Genomic DNA, 17,564 nt, shown 5'->3' with positions numbered 1-17,564 from the left:
ATTCCTCTGTAATCCTTACTTGTATGATTACAGATTCAGTATAATTCCTCTGTAATCCTTGCTTGTGTGATTACTGATCCAGTACAATTCCTCTGTAATCCTTACTTGTATGATTACAGATTCAGTACAATTCCTCTGTAATCCTTGCTTGTGTGATTACTTATCCAGTACAATTTCTCTGCAATCCTTGCTTGTGTGATTACTGATCCAGTACAATTTCTCTGTAATCCTTACTTGTTTGATTACTGATTCTCCAGTACACTTCCTCTGTAATTCTTTCTTGTATGATTACAGATCCAGTACACTTCCTATGTAAACCTTACTTGTATGATTACAGATTCAGTACAATTCTCCTGTAATCTTTGCTGATCTGAAATTTCTTTAATCCTTGACATTTAATCCTCTAACATTACAATTAGGATTTAAATTATTAACTATATTTACTCACCATGTACACTAAACTTACGTTTCAGTCCAATGAATTCTCTGTTTGTACCCAGTAAATAATTATAAAGCTTGCAAATGTTTTATTTACCTTTTATATTAATTGTCATGCAAAAATGAGCTCAGTCGACATACTTCTGCGAGCTGCACATTATACGTTAAAGAACCACACATTATATGTCAAAGAGCTGCATGTGGCTCCTGAGCTGTGGTTTGGCCACCCCTGCGCTAGAGTTTTTTTGTTTATTTTTGAATTTCGCACAAAGCTACTCGAGGGCTATCTGTGTTAGCCGTCCCGAATTTAGTAGTGTAAGACTAGAGGGAAGGCAGTTAGTCATCACCACCAACCGCCAACTCTTGGGCTACTCTTTTACCAACGAATAGTGGGATTGACCGTCACATTATAACGCCCCCACGGCTGAAAGGGCGAGCACGTTTGGCGCGACGGGGATGCGAACCCGCGACCCTCAGATTACGAGTCGCACGCCTTAACACGCTCGGCCATGCCGGGCCTTAATAGTACCACAGTGTAATGTTTTATATTATATTTGTCATAATACAGTATTGTGAGGTAACGAATTCTACTTTTATTTTACTATGGCCTTATTTTGCATTCATTTATCATTTCTTCTATCGTTTACCTCAACTATGAATTTTTAGTTATATTCAATCGCTAACTCACCTTCTAATTAGAGAAAGTTAATTTCGAGTATGTTTGTATTAAAAACTGACACAAGATTTCCCTAGCAGTCGCATACAGATATTAATGTATAATAGCTAGTCACATGATATTTAACCTCGTGCTCTAACAACTAAGTAACAACTCTTGTTTTTAAAGATGTTTGTTCGGAGATGTGGTAAGGCGAAATTATTGCAGGTTATTACTGATTTTCAAAAGTGGTTCAACTTTGGAATGTTGGTTTTCTAAGTTAGGTTTCTCATCTTCTGATTATTTTTCCCTTTATATTATTATTTTATTAAAAATGTTGAGATGTATGTACGTTTACTAAAATTTATGTTTGTTCCTGGCCAAGCATGGATGTAAGAACTTCTTATTTTTTGAAACTGTGAAACCTGTAGTTTGAATGTTGTATTTTGGATTTCTGTTATTTTAATTAATTGTTTTTATTTGAGTTTGGTTGTAGTGGCTTTTTATTTTAATCTTCTACAGTGTATCTTAGTGGAGTGTTTACGGAGACTCCCCATTAACTGTAATGTGCATGCGTGTGTGTGTATACCTGTGGAATATTTGTTTCATTCTAGTGGTGTGTCATAATAATGAACCTTGTAATTAAAATATTACAGTGTAAGTCACACTATATCGGAAAGCCATTTGAAGTCGGTGATAGACTCATTTGAGTCGTTTTGTTAAATTACTTCCCCCAAATCTTACCTCCTCCATTCCGGTAACACAAGTATGGAAACCTCCAAATGTTTCCTAGGCCTACAGCATAACTGAGACACGAGAGGAGAAACTCAACACCACTGGCCCAGTTACCACGTTCTTTGTTTTCGTCGACGTTCTCTACTTCTGTGATGACTAACTGTGGTGCAGGAGTCCTAGTGGTGTCAATGGGAAAAGTCTAGAGATTTAAAAACTTGTCATTATTCCCAGAACTCTTATCCATTCCTTGGTAATAAGTACGATGTTTGTTATTACGCTGTATCGTGAGAAAGGTTTAAAACACTGTTCTTTATTTAACTATTAATATCTGTTTTCCACACACTCAGATTATAATTCATTTTACTCACAAATTAGACTTTACAATACAATGAAATTCATAGGGAACGCTTTTCCAATAATCAACAGAAGTCTATTTGAGATTTAAGTTTCATTTAATAGAAGAAAGATTAATGTTTATATTCAGAGAATTTTGAAGGCTGTAAATGAACGTAGTAATAGTGACATAGGTTCTTACTCGGAGTCTAATAGAGTTGCTTTTAAAAATGAAATAATTTAGGTGACGACCGGCGTTCAGGGGTAACAATATTTACATTCAACCAAAGCTGTTTGTGTTGTAGCAAATACACCAATGAAACAAGGGGACAAAAGTGTTACAAAAACGTGTCATACAGACATACCTAAAATGTAAAGAAAGGAATGACAAGCGGGAAGAAAGTTATAGTTTGGTTTTTGTTGTGAGTTTCGCGCAAAGCTACTCGAAGGCCATCTGCGCTAGCCGTCACTAATTTAGCAGTGTAAAAGTAGAGGGAAGGCAGCTAGTCATCGACCACCCACCTGCCAATTCTTGGGCTACTCTTTTACCAACGAATAGTGGGAGTACCGTCACATTATAATGACCCTACGACTGAAAGGGCGAGCATGTTTGTTATGGGATTCGAACCCGTAACCATCAGATTACGAGTCGAGTGCCTTAACCACCTGGCCGTATCGGACCGAAACAGATACAGTTTATCGTCAGGGACCAGGTGACGGTAGTGAGAAAAAGGAGACAAACAACAGAATGTTGTTCAGTATCTTGAAGCAAAAAGTAATAGTCAAAAATTTTGTTCTAGGGGTGATTGATTACCTAGGAGATGATGATGATAAGCCACTCGGATGAAACGTAGACTAATATAATACTTAAAAGAATAACTTGTATTTGTTTAAATTATGGAAAGTTTAATGTCGTTACATTCAGAATCAAATATTCTTAATTACTTCTACTCTCCTTCAGGTGTGGTAATCTACCATGAAAGTTTAATGTCGTTACATTCAGGTGTGGTAATCTACGAGGTGTGGTAATCTACGAGAAGAGAAAACGAAGATAATTGAAACAGCGTCAAAACAGATAAAAAGGGTGGATGTTGTCAGCATCATATATGCGTCTAACATCCGAAATTCAATTGATTATGTTCCAGAATCCTTTGGACATTGAGTGATTTTTTCTTGTTGGTAAGAAACCATAGGGAAACAAGCTGATTTAGGTTCAGAGTGATTTAAGCAGTGCTTTAATTTGGTCTCTTATTCAATGCTGCAATAAGTTTGAGTTAAGACAGTCAGAATGAATAAATCAGTAGATTATCTGAAGGGAAACAAGTAATTAATTTAACTTAAAATGGTTCTGAAGGAGAGAAGATACTGGTAGAAGAGAAAGTTTAAGAGAAGTCAAAGGTTCTTCGTAATTACATCATTTGTGTATTAGGAGCGTTTGATCAAGTTCTTGGTAGAGAGACAGATGTTAAGTATACAAGTCCAACGCCGGTAGAGATAGATGTTAAATATACATGTCCAGCTCCAGTGGAGACGGATGTTAAATATGCATGTCCAGCTCCAGTGGAGACAGATGTTAAATATAGACATGTTTATAAAGATCTCCAGTGGAGATCGATCTTAAATATACATGTCTAGCTCCAGTGGAGATATATGTTAAATATGCAGGCCCAGCTCCAGTGGAGATCGATGTTTAATATACACGTCTAGCTCCAGTGGAGATAGATGTTAAATATAGACATGTCTAGCTCCAGTGAAGATAGATGTTAAATATACATGTCCAGTTCCAGTGAAGACAGATGTTAATTATACACGTCTAGTTCCAGTGGAGATAGATGTTAAATATAGACATGTCTAGCTCCAGTGGAGATAGATGTTAAATATACATGTCCAGTTCCAGTGGAGACAGATGTTAAATATACATGTCTAGCTCCAGTGGAGACAGATGTTTAATATACACGTCTAGCTCCAGTGGAGATAGATGTTAAATATAGACATGTCTAGCTCCAGTGGAGATAGATGTTAAATATACATGTCCAGCTCCAGTGGAGACGGATGTTAAATATGCATGTCCAGCTCCAGTGGAGACAGATGTTAAATATAGACATGTTTATAAAGATCTCCAGAGGAGATCGATCTTAAATATACATGTCTAGCTCCAGTGGAGATAGATGTTAAATATAGACATGTCTAGCTCCAGTGGAGATATATGTTAAATATGCAGGCCAAGCTCCAGTGAAGATCGATGTTTAATATACATGTCTAGCTCCAGTGGAGATAGATATTAAGTATAGACATGTCCATTGCCAGTGGAGACAGATGTTAAATATACATGTCTAGCTCCAGTGGAGACAGATGTTAAATATAGACATGTTTAGTGCCAGTGGAAATAGATGTTAAATATACATGTCCAGCTCCAGTGGAGACAGATGTTTAATATACACGTCTAGTTCCAGTGGAGATAGATGTTAAATATAGACATGTCTAGCTCCAGTGGAGATAGATGTTAAATATACATGTCCAGTTCCAGTGGAGACAGATGTTAAATATACATGTCTAGCTCCAGTGGAGACAGATGTTTAATATACACGTCTAGCTCCAGTGGAGACAGATGTTAAATAAAGACATGTCTAGGTCCAGTGAAGATAGATGTTAAATATACAGGGCCAGCTCCAGTGGAGATCGATGTTAAATATACATGTCTAGCTCCAGTGGAGATAGATGTTAAATATACATATCTAGCTCCAGTGGAGACAGATGTTTAATATACACGTCTAGCTCCAGTGGAGATAGATGTTAAATATACATGTCTAGCTCCAGTGGAGATCGATGTTAAATATATATGTCTAGCTCCAGTGGAGACAAATGTTAAATATACATGTCAAGCTCCAGTGGTCAGAAGACGAAAGAAACAAATGATAAAATTGTGACAAGTTAGGCTAAGGGCAGTCACATTATGGCTTTAGAATATGGATATGATTTCCATACCACGAAAATTCATAAAGGCAGAGAGAGCATGTGACCTCATCTGCAGGCTGTTCTGGATATGTTACCTTTCTTTGGAGTAGCTTACCACAGCTAAATAGTAAAGTCAGCACATGTACATATAATGGATATGCAAGTTCTGGAGTCAAGTAATCCTGAAATTTACAAGGTTTTTATTGAAGGTTATCATGTTGTTAGAAGGAGTAACTGCTTCTAGGAATGGATTTACACGTATCGAGTAATGTAACAAATAGTGGTGGATAAACAAGGGGACAAAATGAAAGAATGCTTTTGCGACTGTGTATACCTGTCTGTTCAGAAACTAATGGTGTAACGCATGTATGTGATAACTAAACAACAAGATACTAAGAAAGATATCTGTACTGTAATGAAATTTTTACTGAACAGAAATCATTTCGGTGGTGATAAATAATTAAAACACATTTTCAGTGGAATTGTATCAAAAGAAGGCAATGTTCACGAAGAAAGGTAATTTGGTTAGAACTCAGAAAATGACTGGAAACAGTGTGAAGGACATCATGAAGATTAAGTTGTTGACATGAATGACAAGGTTGGGTTAAAAATTGAAGAAGAAACTGTCAAGACATATTCATAGCTACCAGGAATTTCAATCAAGAAGATAAGCTTGTGAATATCCTCTTGTCTTATTCGAGTCCTTAGAGCTGTTACGAGAAGCTAATGAACTTTCCATCTTAGCAGTATTAATGTGAATCTGGATAACAGTATTCTAGGTGATGAAATGAAATATGTGATAGATAGGGGATGCTCTGGCAGTGGCTTCTATGGCCAAGAGACGGCACTATGCACAACTTTTAGTGTCAAAACTAGAGTGGTATTTTTTTATTATTATAATGATGAACCCAATATCAAAAACAATAAAGTTATCGTAGGCCTCTGTTATTATAAGAATTGTTTACATATTCTACATTAATTTTTGTTCATTGAATTCGAAAATGATACTCAATTTTATACATTTCATATATATTTTTCGCAAATCTTTTACATAAGTTAATAGTTTCCATTGAAATCGGGTCATATTTCATTAGACTTAAAATTTTGACAACTACTAACTAGAGATTTTTCAAGACCAATCACGATGTGAGAGTTTTATCGATCGTTCTAGAACCCACGAGGAACACGCCGCTAGCATATAAATGGTTAACAGACCGCATGACATGTCATTTCTGGATACTATTTGTCCGTGCGTGCACTTTGACGCTATTATTTTTGCAATATTATCTATTCGTCGCTGTGGCAAGAAGAGGTCGTGTAAATGATCCAAATATAATCTGCTATAATTGTGGTAATTTTTTGTAAATTTGATTTTTATTTTCAATTTGTAAAATATCTTTACGTGATTTAAATATATATATATATATATATAGTTTCGAAATCTGCGAAGCTCAATTATAGAAAAATTCGTTAACAAAACCAAAACAAGTTTTATGAAGTTTAAATTTGCAGGCCTGTGTAATTGACGAACACTGATTGAGGCATTAGTGACCGATAAGTTCACTCAGACAATGAATATGAGACACAAGAAAAACTCTTCTTGTCAAAATAAAAGTGTAAAGCTTTAAGCAGATTTTTAGGCTGATTTACTTGTATTATCGTTACACTTTCCACTAGATACTTTCTGTATATATTTGAAACCAACGCCAAATGTAAGAACCCAAAAGTTTGGAACAGTCACGAAACAAAAAGAAAGTTAAGGGACAATATTTGTACTGACATTTTGTTTTTCCATGTGAAAAGTGAATAATATAAATATTGAATAAGAAGTCTTGTTGAGCAGCCAAAGATGTAAGAACCTCAGGGAATTAGATGTTCTGTGTCAGTTAAGAAAGAGAGTTTGAAATGACTATATGTGTCAAGTTTTTATTGGAGTTGGATTTTTTTTTACAGTAGGTGTTTGTGACACACTGCGATAACCTTTAACAATAAACGAACAGCACACAGTCCACTTGTTTTAGGCTTGGCATGGCCAGATGTGTTAAGGCGTTCGACTCATAAGGTGAGGGTCGCGGGTGCGAATTCCTGTCGCACCAAACATACTCACCCTATCAGCCTTGAGAGCGTTATAATGTGACGGTCAATCCCACTATTCGTTGATAAAAGAGTAGCCCAAGAGTTGGTGGTAGTTGGTAATGACTAGCTGCCTTCCCTCTGGTCTTACACTGGTAAATCTAGGGACGGCTAGCGCAGAGAGCCCTCGTGTAGCTTTACGCAAAATTTAAAACAAACAAACAAACCACGTGTTTCAAAATAACATATTTAAAACAAGTTAAAAGTATGTACAAGACTGTCACACTAGTGGTTATCACAGTTCTATCTACAACTTTAAGTAATCGTCTCTTTTTTTTGTCAAAATCCAATAAAATGAGTTCAATTATTTATAACACCCGTTGATAAGATAAATTATGTCTTCTATCATATGTTATCACAATACAGTCAGGGATAAATTCACTTTAGAAATCGCCCGTTAAAGCTAAACTGATAATCACGTGGTCTAAGTTCACTTTTTATACTTTTATTATCACTAAATTACTTACTTTCTCTCTATAACTTCAAGCATTTATAACACATAACAGAAAAATCCACAATATCTATATCTGTATGTTATAACAAATACATACCATCACACTTAATATATCTGTGTAACACTACATATCATTATACTGAATATATCACTGTATTATAACATACTACACACCCACACAATTATACTGAATATTACTATAGTGTAACACATACTACACGTATATACCATTACTTTGAATATCAGTATAGTGTAACACACACTACACATAGATACCGTTACTTTGAATATCAGTATAGCATAACACATACTACACGTATACACCATTACTTTGAATATCTGTATATTATAACACAAGTTACACATATATATATTACAATCGTTAGTGCCACACACTATATCTACCTACTCTTAACATGTAAGTTGGAGAATATATAAGTTTAAACCGTGTTTTTTAGGAATGGAAACCATACAGAACACTGTGTTCTTTAGTTATGTTGACCATACACAGAACATTGGTCTGCGTTCTTTATTTAGTAAACAATACAGAGCATTGGTCTGTGTTCTTTAGGTATGGAAACCATACAGAACACTGTGTTCTTTAGTTATGTAGACCATACACAGAACATTGGTCTGCGTTCTTTATTTTGTAAACAATACAGAGCATTGGTCTGTGTTCTTTAGGTACGGAAACCATACAGAACACTGGTCTGCGTTCTTTATTTTGTAAACAATACAGAGCATTGGTCTGTGTTCTTTAGGTATGGAAACCATACAGAACACTCTGTACTTTAGTTATGTAGACCATACACAGAACATTGGTCTGCGTTCTTTATTTTGTAAACAATACAGAGCATTGGTCTGTGTTCTTTAGGTACAGAAACCATACAGAACACTGGTCTGTGTTCTTTAGGTATGGAAAATTTACGAAAGTTATTATTAAATTTTAAAACACCTAGTAATCGGTATTTTTTATCATCTTAAAAACTTCTACTTAAGACAGTATATCTTCTTACCTTATGGGTTTTGAAAATCTTCATCTTAATTTTATCCATAGTAAAATACCAGTTAGTAAATTAACTTGGCTAAACGACCGTACACTTAAGACCTAAACATTCTCTTCGTCGCTTTCTCCTTAAGGTATCTACCACTTGGAAGTAAGCCACGTTACAGATTCTCGGCATCATTTCTCGATTGGCTGCGAGATATCACACTGCTTGTCCTAAATTAGAAAAACCATAACGAAGAGATATGGTTTCTAGGTATCTTTCTCTCTCCTCACATGATCACTATGTCAATATCTTTCTCTCTCCTCACATGATCACTATGTCAATATATTTCTCTCTCTCTCACATGATCACTATGTCAATGTATTTCTCTCTCTCCTCACATGATCACTATGTCAGTTTGTTGCTGTCTCCGCATATAGTCGCTATTTCAGTTTGTTTGTCTCTGCTTAGCCAGTTTTCTGTAAAACTAGTGCACATAGATTTATATTGTGATGACGTCATACTGCAAGACACGACATATTTTTCAACATCTTTCTCTCCTAGTTTTGTTGTGAGCAAGATATACCCGTTGAAGATTTCTTGAAATATTTCAAGTGAAGATCTAACTTTTAAAGACTGTTTCACATGCTTATCATCAAGGTGCACTTTGTAGTATTTCAGTCCTGGCTTGTCTCTTCTTTGAGGTGTCATTCTTTTAAAATATGTGAATGGGTGACAGCAAATTTCAGGGTACTAGTCCTCATAAATTTCTTTTCTGGACTTACATTATAGACAGCAGTTTCTTTCCGTGTTGTTCTTCTAGGCCCGGCATGGCCAAGCGTGTTAAGGCGTGCGACTCGTAATCTGAGGGTCGCGGGTTCGCATCCCCGTCCCGCCAAACATGCTCGCCCTTTCAGCTGTGGGGGCGTTATAATGTGACGGTCAATCCCACTATTCGTTGGTAAAAGAGTAGCCCAAGAGTTGGCGGTTGGTGGTGATGACTAACTGCCTTCCCTCTAGTCTTACACTACTAAATACGAGACGGCTAACACAGATAGCCCTCGAGTAGCTTTGTGCGAAATTAAAAAAACACACACTGTTTTGTTCTTAGATTTCTGTTTTAAAAACTCAGTAAAAACATGTAGGTGAGTGGTTTTATACAGAAATTAAATGCTTTCATGTATACTTGTGAGCATCAGCGCATCTGTTTTGAAGAGTTAGAATCGAATAAACATCATGACGAGAATTAGAAAACCTAGTTAGCTGGTGAAGAAATATCCGTACTTGTTTAATATTTGTGGAATCTTACAACAGCTAAAAAGGTCAGCGTTGACACAAAAATGTTGGAATGGAAAATATAAAACAAATTTTTGTTTTATCAAAAATATATGACGAAATGCGACGTAATTTAGGTAGGATAGATATGTCTTCAGCCTCTTTGTGTACTAGTAAGTCAATCTATCTCTAAGGTGTTCTTATCTACCTTACTTATTAACAGTCATTTTATTTTCTAATGACCAGTTCAGGTGATACCAAATTGATCGAGTCCTTCCTGTAACTATGCCATGCTAACGTTCTGCTAAGGACATGGTTATAAGTTGTTCAGTTTCTTGGTAGTCAAGACTGTTTGCTTAACATTACGTAGAAGCAAGTAGCACTGCACCATCTTTAGCTTCATGGCACCAATTCCTCTCCAGATAAGTAGCCGCACACCACTTCCAAAGAAGTACCACTACATCCTCTCCAGACAAATAGCACCAAATCCTCTGAAGCGTGGGGTAATATGTGTCACGACGATTATTAACACTACGGTTATCTTGTCTGTTGTTATGTGTTAGTATGAGATTTCCCAATTTGTTTTTCTTTCGGAGTTTCATCTCCACCCACTTTAATTAAGCACATTTCATAATTATCTTTAGGCAAAGTACTGAAGTACATACCAGGGTATTTTGTAAAACCTTTGTGGGTTCCCTATTGGCCAATATAACATTTGCAAAAACGTTTTATTTCCGAACAGAAATTAAAAAAAAAGGGATTAAATAACATTTCTCTGATGAATGTAAACGTAAACACAGTTATTTCTGTAACTCGGAGATTTATTTCCATACCATAAAATTTCGTACGTGAATCGTTTGGATGTAAATACATCTTAATGTATTTTTATCACTTGTTACGATGTCTAAACCAAGCTCTTCTTACGGTGAAATCTGGTTTCATCTAGTACTGAGTGGCAAGCAGCCAGATATCCTGTACCTCGGGGTATATTTGACATACTTCTTATAATGTTGGAACAATTTTTAAACTCTGATAGATATTTCTCAGTAAATGAGGTGCTCATTTAACTCAGTAATATGAATATCTTATTTCGATAGTCTGTATAGTTAAAAAGATACCCAGATGTGTATATAGAATACTTTAAGTTAATTTTTAGTTCACTGACGTCACTCCATTACGCTGTTTACGTTAGCACTTGTATGATGTGATGAAATATAAGTTTAAAAAGACGTACTGAACTACGTATCACCATTAGTGTTCGTAAATATTTCTATTCTACACAACACATTCCTTTAACTTAAACTCTACACCATAATTATGTGGAGATAAACCTATAATAAATTTTGTACTTTAAACAGACGCCTTAAGTAAAGTCCTATTGTTCATATCGTACGTTCTATCATATCTCTTCGATATATTCAGTAAGTTTTTACTGTCGTAAGTTAGACAAACAGACATACACCCTAATAACGTATTATAAGTTAGACAAACAGACACACACACTATTAATGTATTGTAAATTAGACAAACAGGCGCACACCCTAGTAACGTATTGTAAGGTCTATATTCTACTTTTGACTTCCGACAAAGACTTTCAATAAGGTCTACATTCTACTTTTAACTTCAGACGTGGACCTTCAGTAATGTCTACATTCTACTTTTAACTTCAGACGTGGACCTTCAGTAAGGTCTACATTCTACTTTTAACATCAGACAAGGGCCTTCAGTAAGCGTTACATTCTCTCTAATTTAGACATAGGCCGTTAGAAAGACTTAAGTTCTACATTATACTCTAGACAAAGTCCTTAAGTCAAATCTAAATTCTACACAGCACTTTGAACAAAAACCAGTAAGATTTAGATTCTACGCTTTGCTTTAGTCAAAGACCTTGAGAAAGGTTTAGTTTATTTACGATAAATATTTTCAATACGTTCTACTTCCTGAACTCTACTTTTGACAAAGGCTTTCAGTAAGATCTACATTATATGCAATACTTAAAATAAATGCTTTTAGTAAGGATTAGGTACAACACTTTATTTTGTACAAAGGCCTCAGAAAAGTTTGCGTTTTACACTTTAGTTTAGACAAAGGTCATTTGTAAGATGTACATTCTACTTTCTAGTTTATACAAAGGCCTCAGTATGATCTACGTTCTACAGTCTACTTTAGATAAGAGTTTTGAGGAAGATATGCATTCATCACAACACTTTAGACAAACACTTTTAACAGAATTTAATTTTACACAGTACTTTAGATAAAGGCCTACACTAAGATTCAAGTTCTACTTTGTACTTTATACAGAGGCCTTCTATAAGACTTACGTTCTACTTTATACTCTGTAGTTTATCTTTAATTACATAGAACTTGAAAGAAAAACTTAATAATTTATTGGAATTAACAATATATGTAAAGTTAATAATAAAATATATTTAGCCTGATTTGTATTATAACCTACCAATATCTTTCAGCTGAATTTAAACTAATGAAGTTCAAGTAATCGAGTCAATTCTTAAAACACCAAGAGACCATAAACTAGTTTTTAGATTTTATTATTTGATAAAACAGCGTACTTATTCTGTTTCACTATTTACCAGCAAGTTGAAATATATCTAAGTTCTAAGCCTAAAGTATCTTTACTTGTACTAAGCCCATTTTAAGGTTACAGTAAAATTTACACCTCTAAACTCTGCACTATACTAAAGCTCTTTGACCAAAGTGTAGACTTTGGTCTAAGGTACACTATTCTATGAAGTTCGAAAATTTAATTAAACAAGTTGACAGGAATTAAAATAACGTCAGAGTTCTATACTGTAAGCTAGCGTAAAGTCTTTAGTAACGCATAAGTCCTGCATTGTTCCTTATACTAAGGCCTTTAGTATGATATATATTTTACATTGTGCAAAGCCTACAGTAAGGTATTCTACACCGTCCATTAGACTTTAACGAGTGTAGTAAGATATACATTCTAACACTGCACGTAAGACAAACGACCATTGTGACTTTATAAGTTCTTTGCTATTCGATAGCGTAAAGCTAGTAGAATAAAGAATAGTTTAAAACAATAATTATTAAAGTTATTTAGGACAATTCCGTCATGTTGGCATTACATCTATAGACTATAGCATCATAATAAACAACGATTTCAGAACTGTTACTAATAGTTTTTACACAAACATTGAAGAAAGTACATTCTTATGTAAAGTTTCAAAACCGAATTTCTTTGTTATTATGATTCAGGGTTCGATACTCTACACACTTTTTTAATGTGTTCTGTTTTTCAGATTATTAAAATCAGTTCACCCTCGTTTGTTTAAAATGGGAAGCTTCTACATTCAACTTTCATCAAATTTACATCTTTATGTAAATTTGAAGTTTAAACTTCACAAATATGTGTCAATGCACATAAAATGCATCTTAAGCAACACAACACAAGAGTGATATCTCAGCATATTAAAGATTGAAGTTTAACCTACACATACATGTATCATTGTACACAAAAATAAAAGTCATTTGATAAAGTTTAAACTTTTATTGATAGTCAACATGGTTTCACTAAGGGAAAACCGTGTCGTACATATTTTTGGCATGTTTTGTAAATGTTATTGCATATGTAGATAAGGGTAAGAGTGTAGATTTGGTGTATCTGGATTTTCAGAAACCATTTGACAAAATACCACATAAAAGACTTGTAAACAAGTTTATTTCTACAGGTGTAGGGGATAAGTTTGGTAACTAGATAGAAGAATGGCTTGATGGAAGAATGTTGTTATAAATAAGAGTACAGTCAAACTGTATTAATGTTATAAGTGCAGTCAAACTGTATTAATGTTATAGGTTCAGTCAAACTGTATTAATGTTAAAAGTACAGTCAAACTGTATTAATGTTATAAGTTCAGTCAAACTGTATTAATGTTATAAGTACAGTCAAACTGTATTAATGTTATAAGTTCAGTCAAACTGTATTAATGTTATAAGTGCAGTCAAACTGTATTAATGTTATAGGTTCAGTCAAACTGTATTAATGTTATAAGTACAGTCAAAGTGTATTAATGTTATAAACTTCAGTCAAACTGTATTAATGTTATAAGTTCAGTCAAAGTGTATTCATGTTATAAGTTCAGTACCTCAGGGCTTAGTCTTAGTACCTTTGCCTTTTTGGTTTACATTAATAACATGAATGAAGGAATGGTCAATAAATTACTTAAATTTGCTGATGATATTGAGGTCTTGGTTTTTGCTGGCTGTTAAAAGAATTCTGCTGCCTTACAAAAGGCCTTGGATCATTTAGTGAGTTAGGAAAATAAATGATAGATGGGTTTTAGTTATGATAAATGCAAGATATTGCATGTGGATTTTCTTAATTTGAATTATAAGTCTAATTTGGATTGGAATAACCTTAACAGTGTCATGAAAGAAAGGGATATTGGTATAATAATTGATCAGTTTCTAAGCCACCCAAGCAGTATGCTGTTCTTGGTATGGCAAATTGAAATTTAGGTTGTACTTGCAGAGATGTTGGACACATGTCTGAAAAGATTATAATATCTTTGTATAGATCACTGATCAAGCCACATATGGAGTGTTGTGTTCTGTCTTGGGCTCTTTACCTTATGAAGGATATTGAATTTCTATAAAGGGTTCAAAGAAAAATTACTAAAATGGCCCCTGGGATGGAAAGGTTGTCGTATGGTGAGAGATTAAGATCCTTCAAATTGTCTTCTCTTTAAAAAAAAGAAAAGCTAAAGGAATCTGACTGAAGTGTTTAAGACTCTAAAAGGAATTGATAATGTTGATGTATCAACATTTTTTATACTTAACAGTGAGAAATAAAGGGAACACAAATATAGATTTACGACAGTTAAAAGCCATATTCAGTTAAGACAATTTTATTTTTTTAATATGGTAATTGGCCTATGGAATGGGTTCCCTGTGGATATTGTGGCAGAATTAAGTTTGAGTAAATTTAAAATAAAGTTTGATATACATGTGAATGATAGAGCTGGCTTTAATTATTTCTTAATACTTTTAGCTCGACTTAGAGGATGATTGTTTGTTTGTTTTGAATTTTGTGCATAGCTACTTGAGGGCTATCTGTGCTAGCCATCCCTAATTTAGCAGTGTAAGACTAGAGGGAAGGCAGCTAGTCTTCACCACCCACTGCCAACTCTTGGGCTACTCTTTTGCCAATGAATAGTGGGACTGACCGTTACTTATAATGCCCCCAGGGCTGAATGGATAGGCATGTTTGGTGCGACCGGGATTCGAACCCGTGACCCTCTGATTACGAATCGAACGCCTTAACATGCTTGGCCATGCCGGGCCCCTTAAAGGATGAGACTGTTGAGATTGGACAACAGGTCCCTTGTTATACATAAACATTATTTTATGTTATGTAAAATCAATTTTACCCCAACATACCACACTCTATAACTCAAGCGCTTTTGAAAGATGGATCTTTCTTCTTCAGAGTGTCCTTGTTAAGACTGAAAAGTGTATAGGATTGTAATCTAGTAGGTTTCTTTTATCTCTCTATTGGCTTTAGTTTTGAAAGTGGTTTCAATTCTGATTACAGTAACATTGTTAATAGAAAGACAGGGTTGGTTAAAATGTTTATAGTTTTTAAAACGTTTTCTAAGAGACATTTGGGTCTGTTCTACATACATATTCTACAGTCCATAAGGTATATCTTATATTGTGTTGTGGAAGTAAATTTTTTAGGAATTTTAAACTGTATCATACTTGTTGGAAAGAGAGTCGATGTTTGTTATAAATTTGCAAGTTATACAATGAGATTTATTACAAGGATGACAACTGTTCTTTGATGTAGTGTAATTAATTCACTTGTGCATGGACAAGTATGCCTTTAAAACTTCTGATTTCCAGAAAGAGACAATGATAACTTCAGGAAATGTTTGTTTAAGACAGTGGTCAACAACCTATGACCTGTGGTAATGATTTGGCTGACCTCTCAAAAGATTGTTTTACCATTGCTGCCCATGAAGGCACAATCATTGCTCAGTTCAGTTTTCTAGGCTATATGAGAAGAGCCAAATTATTAAAGGAAAGAGGCACAGCTACAGAAAATATTAAGATCAGTTTTATAGAAAAATATTCAAGCTGGTCATACTGTTAACTTTATTTCTTGTATATAAATAAAATACACATTTAAATACATGTACTGGTATTAAGAATTATATGTACAATGCTAAATTTCAAAAATATATAAGTAGAACTGATTCACAATCAAAAAAGGTTGCTGACCACTAGTTTAAGGCGTCGTTCACCTGAAGTATATGAAAATGTTTTATTAGAATGCAGAAATTATCTTCGACTAAAGCGATAACTAGACGAACTTTGTTTGAAACTTTATTATTACACTGCTTAAGGATGATTATTTTATTTAATGTTGTTGGGTTTTCAGGCCTTCTTTCAACTTTGATATTTTGTAACTTGGTTTGTTTTTAGGTCCTTGGTGTTTTTGGGTTGTGTTTTTTTGTTGTTTTTTTTTGTAATTTGCTTTATCTGAGTAGGTTTTATTCATTCAGCGAACTTTACTCTTTCCTGGTAATGCTTCGTTTAATGTAGAGGGATATTGATACTCTTTTTGTCACTAGGTTCCTTGTAGGAGTCAATACGTAAAATTACGTCCTTTAAAAGTTAGTGACGTTAAAAAATTAATGTGGGTAGAAAAGAAATCGAATATAAACATATTTGTTTTGTGAAAGATACTGGCATAAGAAATAAAATCTGAGTGATTCATGACCATCAGTACAAATGAAAAATATATTATCTACGTAACGTTCCCATGTGAGTAATGTAGACCCCATCGAGATACGGATGTAAACAAACATGACCTTGATTAAAATGCTGTGTGCATTCACTTACGACAACCTCGTATAATGAGTTGAGGAAACTGAACTAACATGTTCATCATTCGTTTGTCAACATCACCAGTAGCATGCCTCTAGGTGATACAACAGGATTGAATCATGTACTTCAGAGTGAGTGACAATGTATAAGACTAAACAGCTGTATTTTATTTCGTTATGATAACCAACATATTATCATGAGACTTACTTTGTTTCATCTACAAACAAGATTATTATCTTCTCCATAATATAGATCACTCTAACAGTATCGTCATAGTGTGTTTTAAAATACAGTACTAGGCCAAGGGTGGGTTGCTAAGTGATATCACAACAGCACGTGATCTATTCCAGAGGGCAGGGTTAACTTCTGTGATACAGTCATCTTTGTTAAAAATAATAATATTCCCACCCTGGCCCGCTGGCTTCATTATACCATTATTATTCAACATAAGATTTATTGTAGCAGTTCTTTAATTCTAGTTATTATAATATTACTTGAAAGATTTTAAGGTTGGTATTTTCTACAGCTTTAACATGATTCCCCTAATGTGATTTTCTCTTTGTTGGAGCTGTCCTAAAGGAATTTTTTGTGCAAAGTGTGTAGGTTGGTTATCAACACTGTGATATTGTTTTGAAAAAATCACGATGTCTTAGTTTCCAAAAGAATTCACGTACGTCAGAAAAAAAAGTTAACAAAGTTAGTTTTTGGACACAAGTTGAGGTCTTAA

The 17,564-nt window shown here is 34.4% G+C and overlaps 1 protein-coding gene across 2 annotated transcripts in view; it reads right to left on the bottom strand.

Annotated features, from left to right (window-relative positions):
* The window catches only part of LOC143245400 (sodium- and chloride-dependent glycine transporter 1-like), a 33,246-nt gene extending 23,712 nt beyond the window's left edge, over window positions 1–9,534 (bottom strand). Inside the window, exons 1-2 of one of the 2 annotated variants that reach the window (XM_076491694.1) lie at window positions 8,720–9,138; window positions 1,838–2,027 (exon numbers count right to left, since the gene is read on the bottom strand). In XM_076491694.1, coding sequence (XP_076347809.1) covers window positions 1,838–2,027; window positions 8,720–8,758 — 229 coding nt within the window. In that variant the 5' untranslated portion in view covers window positions 8,759–9,138. Of the gene's footprint in view, window positions 1–1,837; window positions 2,028–8,719 lie in introns of both variants that reach the window. The other variant, XM_076491695.1, reaches the window with a different exon arrangement.
* Window positions 9,535–17,564: the final 8,030 nt, after the last annotated feature.

The sequence above is a fragment of the Tachypleus tridentatus genome, chromosome 2 (assembly GCF_004210375.1).
Source record: "Tachypleus tridentatus isolate NWPU-2018 chromosome 2, ASM421037v1, whole genome shotgun sequence".
NCBI classification, from domain to species: domain Eukaryota; kingdom Metazoa; phylum Arthropoda; class Merostomata; order Xiphosura; family Limulidae; genus Tachypleus; species Tachypleus tridentatus.
The sequence above is the reverse complement of the archived record's forward strand: the minus strand, read 5'-3'. Positions and strand labels throughout refer to the sequence as shown.